This window comes from Vitis vinifera, chromosome 14 (assembly GCF_030704535.1).
Source record: "Vitis vinifera cultivar Pinot Noir 40024 chromosome 14, ASM3070453v1".
Classification (NCBI taxonomy): domain Eukaryota; kingdom Viridiplantae; phylum Streptophyta; class Magnoliopsida; order Vitales; family Vitaceae; genus Vitis; species Vitis vinifera.
Window position 1 is genome coordinate 18,537,747 of NC_081818.1, and position 16,073 is coordinate 18,553,819.

The 16,073-nt window shown below is 32.8% G+C and overlaps 2 protein-coding genes across 2 annotated transcripts; both read right to left on the bottom strand.

Annotated features, from left to right (window-relative positions):
* Positions 1 to 3,433: 3,433 nt before the first annotated feature.
* On the bottom strand, positions 3,434 to 3,868 carry LOC100253584 (uncharacterized). Its single transcript, XM_002271351.3, has one exon. It carries the CDS (start codon positions 3,866 to 3,868, stop codon positions 3,434 to 3,436), a length of 435 nt encoding a protein of 144 aa, XP_002271387.1.
* Positions 3,869 to 15,264: 11,396 nt separating this feature from the next.
* Positions 15,265 to 15,699, bottom strand: LOC104881595 (uncharacterized). The gene has a single exon (XM_010662173.1). It carries the CDS (start codon positions 15,697 to 15,699, stop codon positions 15,265 to 15,267), a length of 435 nt encoding a protein of 144 aa, XP_010660475.1.
* Between the last annotated feature and the right edge of the window lie 374 nt (positions 15,700 to 16,073).

The following is a 16,073-nucleotide window of genomic DNA, read 5'->3' on the forward strand; positions in this document are numbered from 1 at the left end:
CCATGCTTATGAAGGAGTTTGGAGCTAGTGGGTCTCATTAAATTTATGGAGGGTCATGTACCTGAAGAAGTTTTATTGCTTCCTTCAATGTTACACGTGATAAATGACTGAGATAAAGCATGGGTCTTTTCTCTCTTTTTTACACCTCTATCCGTTGTATCTCTTTTTTCATTTTTTATCTTTTTATTTTTGTGTACACATGAATTACCCTATTCATAATAGCAGTTAGGTGGTGTTTGTTTTTTTGGTTTTTTGCTGAAAATTATTTAGTTTTAGAATTTAAGTTGTTTGTTTTTTTACTTTTTCATTACTTATTATAAACTTTTTACTAAATAGAAAAAGCTCTGTATATGGCTTTTTTTAAATAGAAAAAATAACACAATAATTTTTTTTTACTTTTTAATACTTAATAGAAATAAAATACTAAAAAAACAAACAACCTAATATTTAATACTATTAAGCATTAAAGTTCTATTTAGAATTAAGTAAAAAAACAAACGCCACCTTAATTTATTAACTTGAATGACTGGTGGATACTATTCAACCATGCTTAATAATAATGCTTATAACACGACCACTTTTATATATGGACAAACTAATTTCCTTAAACTTCTCTTACCTTTTTTTTTGTAAGAGCAACTAAAATAAATTACCGAGAAATCTCTAGTCAAATGTAATAATACATAAGAACAATCACCTACCTTCATTCTGTCTTGTTAAATATCTATTATATATATATATATATATATATATATATTGTCAAAAGTATTCTGTCTTTATCAACTTCTTATTAAAACATGAAAAGTTGAATTTTATGTATATATAGAGTAATATTGAGAAAATTACCATAAAAAATATAAATAGATTAAAATTTATAAAAATATTTAAAAAAAAACTTTAAAAAATGATAAAATAAATAATAATAAATATTTTGAAATTGTTTTGTTGAAAAAAAAATTATATGACATAATTTATAATATTCGATAATAATATAAAAAACTTGAAAATATATTTTATGTTAATCCATCTATTTTGTATCAAACTATCTAGTTTAGATATATTTAGAATATATAAGAAATGATGATATATTCATTTTTTTTGTTTATAAATATTTATAATTTTATTTAGGAATTTAGATTTTTTTATTCAACCAATATGCAAAAAATATAAAGAAAGACCTAAAAAAAATTATTGTGATAATTTTTATATTTTTGATAATAAGTTAAATGAAATTCAAAATAAAATAATTAACATTAATTGAATTAATTTACTTATTGAAGTTTTATTTTAATATTTCATTTTTTTTTATAAAATATAAAATACAATATATAAAAGTTTCCTTCCTATATATACCATGAATGCCCATTCTGTCTTATCAAATGCTTGGTATTTTCCACCTTATCTTCTCTTTTCTCTTTGCTAATGGTGTACGTTAATGACAAGGATATAGAGGATAAGGACAAGGCCATCCTCCCACGCAAGACCAACCCGAAAAGTTGTGTATTCATGTGTACATGGACTTGTTAATTTTCCATCGACTCAAACACAGAAAGCAAATGACAAAACAAACTCCTTTGATGAACAGGCTCAGGAATGCTCTTCCCACAACTACACCAAGTCATGAAAAAATTTCAATCTTTGTAGGATGACCAGATCGAAAAATTAAGTAATTATGCACCGACTTAAAAAATTGTTTTTTCGTTTCTAAGGACTTCTGATGGTAGCTTCAAGCCGGGATGTGTCTTTTAGTCATGGGTTTCTAATGGTTGGGTGGTTTTAGAGGTGTTTGATAAAACTCAATATTTATTATTTAATGACTTAAGTTAAACACTTTAAGTTAAACTATAATTAAAAATATTGATTTGAAATTTATTATTTAATTTTTACTTTAAAAATTAAGGTTGTTTGATAAAATTAACTTAAAATTTATTATAAATTATCAAATTGATATATTTATCATCATAAATTATAATTAGAGCAAAGATGTCAAGTAGCAGTGAAGGCCGTGAAGTAACAAAAAAGATTATGGAAGTAATTAAGGTAAATAAGAATAAAAATATAAATTTAAGAATAAATTAATTATTTTTATTTATTACTTTTTGACTTTAACACATATCATTAAACTATTTTATCAATCATATTTAATTTATTTAATGATTTAAATTATATAATTAAATCACTTTAAGTTATTAAATTGATTTATCAAACACCTCCTTAGTATTAATATCACCTAACATTCTGACTTTAAAGGTTAGGTTTAGTTCAATTGAGTTGATAACATGACTGAATACCTAAAATCGGATTGGATGGCTGGCAATCCAAACCGGAAACAAACCCATTTTGAGTTCAACCAGATGAAGCTTACAAAAATATTAAAATTATATTTGGGTTAGGAGAGGTGGGGCTAATTCCATGGCTGGCTACCATGCTTGAATGATGATTATGATCATTAATTAATATTATTTCTACTATATGTGGTGATGCTATCGTCAGAATTCTTGATAATTTTGGACTCTTACTTTTGGTAATTGTTAGGGTCAAAAATCAAGACTTGAGCAGTGCTGGAGCTTTGTTGGGCCAGGATTTTTGTTTCATCGTCTGCATTCTATGGCTTAACGCCAACTAATATATAAAATAATAATGAAATTATTGTAACTTGTACGGACGTTTACTTTTCTTTTTCAGAATAATATTAGCACCTAGTATGAATCCTATTGATTTAATCAACCTTTACAGTTTCTTCACAGATGATTGAAACTGGGCCAGAGCAAGACTTATATTGCCACATAGAGAAAAAAAAGGGGCAAAGAATATCCCTCCCCTCATCTCTGTCTTCTTTCTGCTTTATTTTCTTTTGTTTCCTTTAACTATTTTATTCTCATATGGCATCTTTATTGAACTCTATAGTAAATTCCTCTTCCTCACTTTTTCCTTATTATTGCAATTGTTAAGAAACATGATTTGTATATCGAGTTCAAATACTATTAACTTAAACTTTTAGAAAAATTAATAATTCAATATGATATCGGAACTTGGTTTAACGGGAGATTTCAGATTTGATATTTTCTCTGCAATTTACATTCCTGATTGAGCAAAGCTTTCTAAGGGTGGAGCAAAATCTTTCAAAACATGAATTAAAAAAAAAAAAAAGATGGAAAGAAAAATAGGACTCTTCTTTGGCCAAAAAGGAACATCAAATACAGGTTCGCATGATGATGATTAGTTTATGTTATACATGGTGAAAGTGTAAGTGGGATGGGTGTTATGCTTAATACAACAGAAAGATAACGGAGCCAGATAAAAAATGACAAGATCGAGAAGGAACTCCATGTACTTGGTTTACCAATTGGCCAGCAGTTGAGAAATAAGTTTTTGATCTATATGTAATAAAAAAGTGCTGATTTTAATATTTGATCAGCTTGGGAAGAGCCAATCAGCTTAGATGAACCCCAGATAGAATTCCCCTAGCCATCTCTATGGCATGAAGAATGACCACTGCAGTGGATATTGGCACACTTAATGTGGTGAGTGCCAAAAACCCTAAAGCCAAACTGGGCCTAATATTCATCAAGTAAGATTGCAGCAACCCCACTGCTTCGCATACATCTCCATTGTAACGTTCATAATATCGCTTCTCCCACTCCATCCAATCCGATGGGGGTGATTCACTCGTCTCCAACATCTTCATTTCCCGAATACGCATTCTCAGCACAATCATGTTTTCATCCACCAGCTTGCCTCCATAATCTCGTCCACTTGTTCCGTTACTCGCCGCAACGACCTTCCGCACATGTTTTTTCCGGCAAGACCGCACAGGAGGAAAAGGCAAGGTGCCGAGGGTAGGAGAAGAGAGGGAGGTTGATTCCATTGCTGTAGTAGAACTGATTTGCAGTGCAATTGATACGATGTGAAGGAAGATAGGGTCATAGGAACACACTTATATAAGGGTCCAAAATTGTGATTATTTCATGAGTTGAAATCTTAAGGGCTAAGGGTTGGAGCCAAAACCGTGTGGGGAGACACATGGCATCATTATGTAGTGCAACGCGGGCTGCTGCCGTGTGGTCTAGTCCAGTTGAGTAAGATTGAATTCAACTCTTGGGGCCAGACTTCAGAGCAAAAAAGGACGGCCTTGTATTATATAGAAAAGACACAACGATGATTTGACAATAAGAGTGGCTCACATCTCACATGTTGAGATGCTCTCACATCTCACATAGTTGTATTTGAATATATTTTATTTTAAAACGTTTATATAGATTAAATGACTATATTAATAGGTTAAATCATGTCAAGATAAATATTAAATTTTACATTTTTAAAAAATAATATTTCAAATTGTAATTTAATGATGTACCATCTATATTAAAATTGGAAATAAATTTTATAATAAATTAATAAAATCTTTATTTATTTTTCTATATTTTTTTAATAGAAAATTTCAATATTTAAATAAAAAATAATTAATTATTTTTAATTAAATTAATGAATTATAATGAATAAATTATAGTTAGTTTAATTTAATTTTTTTATTATTTGATAAACAAACATATTTTATTATTTATTGAATTTTAAAAACTAAAATGCTAATCTTATTCAAATAACATTTATATATACTCTCCCTCATGCCTTTTTTTGTTCATAGTTTGATATTGGTATGAAAGTGGGGATATTTATAAATATTGAAAAAAAAAAGTAAGTCTTAATATTGTGACACTTGTTATAATTAGAAAATAAGTATGTTTTAAATTTAAAAAGTTAAAATTTAAATTTGGTAATTTTACTATCACTATTATTTGTATGTGACGAATATTTTTTTATTAAAAAAATGAAAAAGAAGGATGTGATTGAGATTTCCGTTTATCAAAAATATTTATTTTATTCAAATAAGTGTATTTATTTTATATTTCCACTTTTCCAATGTTATTCTAACAAAATTAATTAAAAATTGATTTACAAGAATGATTATATAGGAATTTTGTAATCAACCTATCTTTATAATTCTGCATAAATAAAGAAATTATTTATTAAAAAAAAAAAGAGTTGGGTAGAATTTTTGTAGTTTTGTTTTACTCATGTGGGAAATTGGATAAGAAAACTATATATATATATATATATATATATATATATATATATATATTTGTAGACCCCCATTTTGGGGCACTTTCTTTCTCACCTTTCATGAAGGTTATTTGGCCAGGTGGCACGATCCCGGGAGACCATGTGGCGTCTTTGGAGAGGTTGACAGAGAATCAGGTTAGTGCTTTGAGGAGCTATCAGAATTCGACACCTGTAAAGGGGATTTGGAAAGCTGCAGACTGTAGAGGTAGGGGACCCCGAGCTGAGAGCAGGAGGTCGTCTGCATGAGGCGTGCAGCAGCGGGGAGAGTGGTTGGGCAAGCCATGCTTGTTGACCGGTGAATAGGAGGGCAGAAGAGTGGCTTGCAAGAGAGGACACCAAGAAAGAAAGGGAGAAGGAGAAAAGGGGAAGATTTTTTTTAGAGAGCTTGGTTTTAGGGAGTGAGGGGAGGAGAGCATTTGAGTTTTCCTGGTGTTTGGCTGGAGATATTTGAAAAGGAGGAGAACGAGAGGAGAAAAGAGGTCCTGATCTGGGCATCTTCAAGAAAAGGTCATAAAAACAGGGGCTTGAAGTCAGGTGAGCTTCCATCTGCGAGGAAGCTTTTCAGGTATGGACCCTGTTCATTACCTTCTCTATTTTGTTTTTGGATATCGATAAGATTCTATTTTGGTGTTTGGATGCGAGCATTGGAGATTTTATTATGTTCTTATGGAATCTGAGTTCGTTTGCCCCCATGTTGTGCTTGATTTCTAACTTGGCTTTCAACTTGTTTACACCGACTATTTTAAACTGCTCTCCTCTGTTTCTTGATTGTTTGTGGGTTATCCTCGATGCCTGGAGTATACTTACTCATTCCCTCTGTTTTGGAAAATTTTGAGGGAAGATTCATCACATGCTTTTGATTTGTGGGGTCGTGTCTGCATTTCTTTTTATTTATTTATTTATTTATCATTGCATCCGGAATTCTGTCCGACTGACATCCCACCTTCTACGGATGTCTCACATCCGGAATTCTGTCCGCCTACGTCCCACCTTCTTTGGATGTCTCACATCAGGAATTCTGTTCGCCAACATCCCACCTTCTTCGGATGTCTCACATCCGGAATTCTGTCCGGCCGCGTTCCACCTTCTCTAGATATCTCGCATCCGACTCCTAACGTCGGATGGGAGAGGAGGGCGATTCAACTTCTCCGGTCAAACATGTCTGGATCCTCTAATAGCGCTTACCCAGAGAGCATCTAGTCGACAATTCAGATTCCCCGGACAGCTTGGCTCGTTAGACACTCGTGATTCGCCGGATCCATTTCCGCCCGCAATCTTCTGCTCCTCTTGTTTTTAATAGGCATGAATGTTTTTTTTCATAATTCCGGAGTAATGGAATCTATGATATTAATTCATGCAAAATAAAAGGGTTTTGGTGGGAGCCCGACATGTGTGACTTTATAATTGATTGATTGATTTAGTTGCCATGCCCGACTATTTCTATTCTGCCCTATGACATGCTTGAAATTATTCTTTAATTGTGCACTGACCTCACTTCTTGATAGCGCATTGTGGCTCGTCACCCAGGTACGTTATCTATTCCTATTCTGGTATTTCTATATGCATGTTTTGATTTTCATATGTGCATGATAGTTCTGGGTATTCACTGTTTTACTCGTCTATTGCCATGATTGCTTCATTTTATTAGTAGAGACCCGACTTTAGGGACTTAAAGGGGTGCTACGGTCTATACCATACCTTCCCGATAAGTAACCTGACCCCCGAACCCGATCCGGTTTTTCGCAGACCGCCTTTTCCAAAATAAGGAGTCACACTCATAGATGGTTGTATACTTATGTAGTACTCCCATTGATTCATTATTTTTTTTCATCAATTTTCATCTTCTCATTCATTTGGTCATCCATATTGTAGAACATCTGTGATGTCCATGATCTTTGAGTTTCTTTATCTACTACATTGTGGATCTAGAGGCATGAGGATTATATTATTAGGATTATTGAGCTTAGTTTCCCTTAATTTCTTTCACCTTATTAACTTAGCCTACGTTATGTCCCAAGTCTTAAGACCATCCTAAGGCTATGACTTCAACATTGTGATTGATAGCTCACACATGGGCAACATTTGAGATTGGTTAAAGATCACTCGGAGCATGATAGATGAGGAGTTATGAGAGAGTTTACATTGGGGCATAACTTTCTCATTGATGATGGTTTTTTGAGATGATAATCTATATTGGGGCATATCTACCTCAAATAGTTTATAATGATGCATAGCCTTCTCATTAATGATTGATTTTCGAGATGACAACTTATACTAGGGCATAGCCACTTCATTCCCTCTCATGAAGCATGGTGGATCAAGAGTTGTTCGGATTATATTAACATATATCCATTTTTTGAGATGTGGGAGTAGAGTTTGACCTTGATTTGATAGTGCATACTAAGGCATAACCACTCTGTTTGATTCCCTACACTGGGGCATATTCGTCGTTTATAGGTGATTTGGTACCTTTCATATTGTAGTATGAGAAGACTTTGGGGAGTAGAGGTCCATCTTGATCAGATTGTATCTATTGTGATATAGCCATTCCAGATATTACCTTACATCGAGGTATGATCATTTCAGATATCATGTTGCATATCGGGGCATGCTCTTCTCGTTAGTGCTTGGTTTTGAAGAAGATTGCTTTGTTAAAGGTTTACCTATTTTGGCTCATTTTGACTTGACATATTCACACTAAGGCATAGCCACTTGACAGAGCATTATTATTGGAGCACAACCACTTTGTTAGATTCCCTACACTAGGGCATAGCCATCATTTGGAGATGATAAGATATTCCCTATACTTGGGCATAACCATTCTCTTGGAGGTGATCATACATTTTTTTCATATTGAGGTATGAGATATGATCGAGAAATATTAATTTGATGTCTTTTATATCATGGCATAGCCATTTGAGGAAGTATTCAAACTAGAGCATAGCCACTATATTGATTTTCTCTGACATTGGGATCTGACCATTTTGCTTGAGGTTTTTCATGGGTTGTGGAGATGATGACGCCTTGGATTTAGTCTTCTCAGCATACCTGGTTTGTTTCAGACACTCACTTTGCATTTGTTTCCTACCTTGGATTTCTTCACACTTATATCTTGTTTTGAGCCCACCCATCTCATTTCATGATATATGACCTTATCCAACTCTCCTAATCAGAGGAGAATGTAGACTAATCTCGAGTTCCCTTAGTTGGACTTCCATGTGCCTTTTGGCCATCGGGTTCAACATCTCCCATGATTGTAGGGCCTGTTAGATTGTCGATGGGTTTGTGAAGATGTTTTCATTTTGGTAGTTGGCATGTCATGACTTGATGTACATTTAGACTCAAAGTTTTGATTAGCTTTACTTTAATCCATTAGTTGGTTTGTTTTGATAGCATAGTCCCAAGACGCATGATTCTGCAGATTTGTTCTAATTGAGGATTAGACGTGTTCATCTTATTGTTGATAGTTGTATCTTGGAGTGTGTTAGTTATTTATAACATTTTGTACCTTTTGTCATTTCCTTTTTCAGCCTTGTGTTAGTTGTCTTTTGGTTTTTGCGACCACAGTTTTGATATCTTCTTAGTTATCTTTCGAACTTTGAGTTGCACCATTAGTTCATCTTTGTCTCAACCTCTATCAGTCTCGAGCTATACCTTTAGGTTTCCATTCTACATTGGTCGCACCTTTAGGTATTTTTAGGTTTTCTCTCTTTTCACCATGAATTGGCTAAAGTTTTAAGGTTAGATCATCTTCTTGGCCTCAGGCTACGTCTTCAGATCATCATTTGGCTTAGAGCCACATTTTGAGCATTATCTTAATCGTCTTTTCTATCAATGTGCTTATGTTTTACTATCACAGATCTAACTCTTTTACCTTCCCTTGTTTTCTCTTAGTGTCGTGTCCCAACTATCTGACATTTCCTTTTTAGTTTCCTATTCGTATCACACCTAGATTGTCTGGTATTTCCTTTTTAGTTTCTTGTTAGTGTTGCGCCCTAACTATCCTACATTTTCTTTTTAGTTTCTTGTTAGTGTCGCGCCTTGACCGTCCGACATTTATTTTTTAGTTTACCATTTGTGTCGCACCTTGATTATTCGACCTTTCCCTTTTAGTTTCCTGATAGAACCACACACCGACTGTTTGACATTTTCTTTTTAGTTTCTCGTTCGTGCCGCGCCTCGACTATTCGACCTTTCCTTTTTAGTTTCCTATTAGTGTCGTGTACTAACTATCTGACATTTCATTTTTAGTTTCTCGTTTGTGTCGCACACTGACTGTCTAACATTTCCTTTTCAGTTTCTTGTTAGTGCTGCGCCCTAACTGTCTAACATTTATTTTTTAATTTCCTATTTATGTCGCTCCTCGACTGTCTGACCTTTCCATTTTAGTTTCTTGTTAGATTCGCATCCCAACTGTATGACATATTTTTTTTAGTTTCCCATTCGTGTTGTGCCTCAACTGTTTAACATTTCTTTTTTCGTTTCCTGTTAATGCTGCACCCTGACTGTCTGACGTTTCCTTCTTAGTTTCTCGTTCATGCCACGCCCCGACTATCCGACCTTTCATTTTTAGTTTCCTATTAGTATCGCGTCCTGAATGTCCGACATTTCATTTTTAGTTTCCCATTCATGTTGCGCCCTGACTGTCCAACCTTTCCTTTTTAGTTTCCTATTAGTGTTGCACCATGACTGTCCAACATTTCTTTTTTAGTTTCTCATTTGTGTCTCGCCTTAACTGTTCAACCTTTTTCTTTTAGTTTCTCGTTCGTGTCGCGTCCCGACTATTTGTCATTTCCTTTTTAGTTTTCTGTTACTGTCGTGCCATGACTGTCTGACATTTCCTTTTTAGTTTCCCATTCATGTCGCACCTTGACTGTCCAACCTTTCCTTTTTAGTTTCCTATTAGTGTCGTGCCTTGACTATCCGACATTTTTCTTTTAGTTTCTTGTTCATACCGTGCCCCGACTGTCCGACCTTTCATTTTTAGTTCCCTATTAGTGTTGCACCTTAATTGTTCAACATTTCTTTTTTAGTTTCTTGTGTTCCTTTAGAGTGGTGCCTTGACTATTCAGCCTATTTATGTCTCTTAGAGCCACACCCTGACTGTTTGGCCTTTCTATGTTCCTTTAGAGCCGCACCCTAACTGTCCCACCTCTTTTATGTTTCCTAGAGTTGCACTTTGGCTGTTCGACTTGTTTATGTCATTTAGAGTTGTGCCTTGATTATCCGACCTTCCCGTGCTCCTTTAGAGTGACACCCTGACTATCTTACTTTCTTTATGTTTCCTGGAGTCACACCTCGACTGTCTTTCTATTTATGTTTCTTAGAATTGTGCCTTGACTATTCGGCTTGTTTATGTCATTTAGAGTCGCGCATTGATTGTCTAACCTTCTCGTGCTCCTTTAGAGTCACTCCTCGACTATCCGACCTTTCCTTTTTAGTTTCTTGTTAGTGTCACGCTCTGACTGTCCGACATTTCCTTTATGTTCCCTAGAGTTATGTCTTGATTGTTTGACTTATTTATGTATTCTAGAGTCGTGCCTTGATTGTCTGACCTTCTCGTGTTCCTTTAGAGTTGCGCCTTGACTGTTTGACTTTTCCTTTTCTTTTTAAAGTCATGCCCTAACTGTACGGCCTCTTTATGTTTCCTTTAGTATCATGTCATGACTGTTTGACCTCTTTATTTGACATTAGGTCACTCCCCCAGTCATTAGTTTCATTTTCTTTCTTTATCTCATTTTTGCTCACCTATTCACCTCTTTTGATAGCTTGGTCCTTGGTGTTTTACATAGATATTGTCACTATCCTATTTAGTCGAGCCCTCCTTAAGATCCATGTGGATTTTTCATGTTTCCCTACTGGTAGATCGATGAGCATATTTCGTGACCTTAGAAAGGTCACATCGTGCTGGGACAAATTTGGTGGTCTTTCTTGTTTTTTAGCAGAACCCACTTTGTTTTAGTTGTGTATACACTTACTTTACTAGTGGACTCTACTGAAAAGGGATATATTTGTAAACCCAAAAATTTGTCCCAATTTTATTTTTATATTAGTTTTTGGTTTAATTTTATTCTAAAATTTCAAATTTGATTATATTTAAATTTTTTTTTTGGCCACTCACACCCTTTAATTCTTAATTTTTATTATTTTGTTTTATTTTTATTTTGTATTTTATTTATTTATTAATTATTATTATTATTATTTTCATTTTCTTATTTTCTTTTTCATTTTTTCATTTTTTTCACTTTCTCATTTCTCCTTTCTCTTCCCACCATTTTACCACCTACCCTACCCTCACCCACACTCTCTCACCTACCCATTCTTCTTCCAATTTCCCACAACCAAAGACGCTTTCTTCCCCTTCCCCTTCACTTTTTTTTTTTTTTTTCCACTTTTTCCTTGGTTTTTCTTTCTCCCTCCTACACTCACACGACGTCACCATTAGACTATCTTTTCCCACTTTATTTCTTTTTTTTTTTTTTTCCCATGAAACCCACAATACCCAGACCCAATGCATCTTGCTACCCAACCTTCCATTGCACTTAAGGCTTAAAACTTGTGAGGTAAAAATTTTATTTTTATGTTGTTTTATTTTGCTTTGTTTTTATTATTATTATTGTGGTTATTTATTGTGGGCTCATTTTTTTGTTTTGCATGAGCCCATTCCACTACTAGTATTATGTTGGCTAAGCATGGATTTATGACACGTGGATAACCAAATTTCATGGAAGAAAAAAATGCTCACAAAGACTATAAATGGGGCATTGAGCTTGTTGTAAGTTTGTTTGGGTATATTTTATTTCTCCACTTTTATTTAATTTCATTTCTATTGGTTCCTATAAATATTTTTTTATATATATTTATATTTATTGGACATATAACAGTTGATAACTCAGAAATTTTGTTTTAATAAAAGAAATAGTTCAATAATCATGTTTTAATAAAAACAATAGTTTATTTTTTTTAAAAGGGGTTTTATTAATAAAAATTTTAAAAATTATTTTTAAGAAAATACGAAAAACAGTTGTTAATAAAATTAAAAAAAAAATTGTTTTTAATAACTACTGTTGAGAAATTTATTTGTTTAATAAAAATTGTCCATAAAATTGACTTTTAATAAAATTGCCCAAAAAGTAATTTTTTGAATAAATTCTCTTTTCTTAATTAGAATGAAATTAAAAGTAATTTTTTATAAATAGAGTTTTTTAAATAATTTTTTTTAATAAGAATAGGATGAGAGTTTTTTTTTTTTATATTAAATTTGTAGAATCGTTTTCTTAATGAAATTGAATTAATTTTTAAAATAAATTTGTGAAAAAAAATTATTTCTTTTGTAAATAATCAAATTGAAATACTTTTGCAAATAAAGTTGTAAAATTTCATTCTTTTTCTAATAAAAGTCAAAATCTTTTCATTGCCAAATTAAAATTTTGTAATAAATTCTTTTGTTATTTTCTTGGAAATTGAACACCAAATAAAATTAAATAAAATAATTTGTTGCAAATAAATAGAAACTTTTTATTCATAAATAAATAAATTGAAATCATTTTTTTGGAAATAAACTTCTTTGAAATTTATTGAAAAAGTAATTTTTGAAACATTTTTTTTATGAGTTTAAAAAATCAATTTGCATATTTCTCTTATCATTTATTTTGTACATTATTGTAATTTGATTTTATGATTATTTTTCTGTTTATTGATTTGTGTTTGTAATCTTGGTATCTAGATTAATTAATTTATTGTTATGATTCTCTCAATTCGTTTAGTAGAGACCATAGGTATATGAGTTTAGACGGGTGTTACGGTTTTTCACCGTACCTTCCCAATAGGTAACTTGACCCCCGAAACTAGACTTGGTTTTTATAGACATGTCTTTTTTTTTTTTTATAAGTCATGTAAAGTTTTCTTTTTTATTTTATTTTCCCTTTTAAAAATAAACTAAAATAAGTTACGATTCCAACTTTTAAAAAAAAAATCAATTTTTTTATAAATAAAAAGCCAGTTTCATCGTTTTGAGTGAGAACACACATGAAAAATGCAGGTCCATAATTATATAAATGAATTCAAAATAAAATAATTAACATTAATTGAATTAATTTACTTATTAAAGTTTTATTTTAATATTTCATATTTTTTTTTATAAAATATAAAATACAATATATAAAAGTTTCCTTCCTATATATATAGCATAAATGACCATATGATTTTAGTGTCTTTATTTTGAGCACTTGGCTCCATTCTATCTTATCAAATGCTTGGTATTTTCCTCCTTACTTATCTTCTCTTTTCTCTTTGCTAATGGTGCATGTTAATGACAAAGGATGTAGAGGATAAGGACAAGGCCATTCTCCCACACAAGACCAACCCAAAAAGTTGTGTTTTCATGTATACATGGACTTGTTAATTTTACATCAACTCAAATACAGAAAGCAAATGACCAAACGAACTCGATCCCTTGATGAACAGGCTCAGGAATGATTTTCCCACAACTACACCATGTCAGGCAAAATTTTCAATCTTTGTAGGCTGATCAGAACAAAAAATTAAGTAATTACTGCACCCACTTAGAAATTGTTTTTTCATTTCTAAGAACTTCTTATGGTAGTTTCAAGCCAAGATGTGTCTTAAGTCGTGGGTTTCTTTCAAATTTAGATTTGTTTTCCATCCTCTACATAGCATAAAAGATCAAATAGTTGGGTGGTCATGGTGTTTGTTTTTTTTTTTTATTAAATATAAAAAAAATTAAAATATTTGATTTTTTTATTTAATCAAAAGTGATAAATTAGTATCAACTAATATAAATAATTTAAATTTATTAATAATAAATTTACTTTAATTTTATTGACTGATATTAATAGATTGTTTTCAAATCGAATAGAAAAAATTAAATATTTTAAAAAAATTTTATTTAATTAAAAAACAAACAAGAAAATGTCACCTAGGGTTACTGCTTAATAGGTTAGTTTAAGCTCGATTGAGTTGAAAACATAACTGAATACCTCAAATCTGATTGGATGGCAGGCAATCCAAATTGGAAATAAACCCCATTTGATTTAAACCAGATCAAGCTTACAAAAACATTAAAATTATATTGGAGTCAGGAGAGGTGGGGCTAATTCCATGGCTAGCTACGATCATTAATTAAATATTATTTCTACTATTTGTGGTGATGCTATCGTCAGAATTCTCGATAATTCTAGACTCTTACTTTTGTTAAGGTCTAAAATCAAGATTTGAGCAGTGCTGGAGGCGAATCATAATGGGGAGCTTTGTTGGCATCGTCTCCATTCGATGGCTTAAGGCCAACTAATATATAAAATAATAATGAAATTATTGTCACTTGTACGGACGTTTCCTTTCTTTTTGAGAATAATATTAGCACCTAGTATGAATCCTATTAATTTAATCAACCTTTACAGTTTCTTCACAAATGATTGAAACAGGGCCAGAGCAAGACTTATATTGCCACAAAGAGAAAAAAAAAAAAAGGGGGGGGGGGGGGGGGGGAAAGAATACCCCTCCCTTCATCTCTTTCTTCCTTGGGCTTTGTTTTCTTTTTGTTTTCGTTTTTAACTATTTTATTCCCGCATCTTTGAACTCCATAGCAAATCCTTCCTCCTTTTTTTTTTTTTTTTTTCTCATTATTATTACTATCGTAAAAAAAACATGATATATATATATTGAGTCCAAATTCTATAAACTTAAATTTTTAATAAAATTGACAATTCAATATAGAAGCTCTCGGGTTTGTCCTTCTTTCCATAATTTGCATTTCCTTTATTTATTAAAAGCTTAAACTTTAATTCATATGGGATTGAAGCAAAACCATTCAAAACATGAGTTAAAAAAAAATAAATAAATAAATAAAAAAAAAAAATAAAAGAAAAATAGGACTCTTAGCCAGAAAAAAAAAAGTACATCAAATACGGGTTAGTGCGCAGGATGATGATGATTAGTTTATGTTATACATGGTGAAAGTGTAAACGGGATGGGTGTTAAAGATAAGGACCCAGATAAAAAATGACAAGAAGGAACTCCATGTACTTGGTTTACCAATGCTCCAGCAGTTGCGAAAGAAGGTTTTGATCTATATGTAATCAAAAAGTACTGATTTTAATATTTGATCAACTTGTGAAGAGCCAATCAGCTTAGATGAACCCCAGATAGAATACCCCTAGCCATCCCTATGGCATGAAGAATGACCACTGCAGTGGATATTGGCACACTTAATGCGATAAGTGCCAAAAACCCTAAAGCCAAACTGGGCCTAATATTCATCAAGTAAGATTGCAGCAACCCCACTGCTTCGCATACATCTTCATTGTAATGATCATAATATCGCTTCTCCCACTCCATCCAATCCGATGGGGGTGATTCACTCGTCTCCAACATCTTCATTTCCCGAATGCGCATTCTCAGCACAATCATGTCTTCATCCACCAGCTTGCCTCCATAATCTGGTCCACTTTTTCCCGTACTCGCCGCAACGACCTTCCTCACATGTGTTTTCCGGCAAGACCGCACAGGAGGAAAAGGCAAGGTGCCGAGGGTAGGAGAAGAGAGGGAGGTTGATTCCATTACTATAGTAGAACTGATTTGCAGTGAAATTGATACGATGTGAAGGAAGACAGGGTCATAGGAACACACTTATATAAGGGTCCAAAATCGTGATTACTTCGTGAGTTGAAATCTTAAGAGCTAAGGGTTGGAGCCAAAACCGTGTGGGGAGACACATGGCATCATTATGTATTGCAACGCGGGGTGGTGCCGTGTGGTTCAGTCCAATTGAGTAAGATTGAATTCAACTTTTGGGGCCAGGCTTCAGAGCAACAAAGAAAGGCCTTGTATTATATAGAAAAGACACAAAGATGATTTGACACTGAAGTGAGCTCACCATGAGGAGATGCACCGAAAAAGCCTTGTGGTCCAGAATCCAGATGAAGCCCGGTTGG

What these genes read in the sequence shown, in the direction of transcription:
- LOC100253584 (XM_002271351.3), bottom strand. Translation starts at nt 3,868, where the DNA reads ATGGAATCAACCTCCCTCTCTTCTCCTACCCTCGGCACCTTGCCTTTT.
- LOC104881595 (XM_010662173.1), bottom strand. Translation starts at nt 15,699, where the DNA reads ATGGAATCAACCTCCCTCTCTTCTCCTACCCTCGGCACCTTGCCTTTT.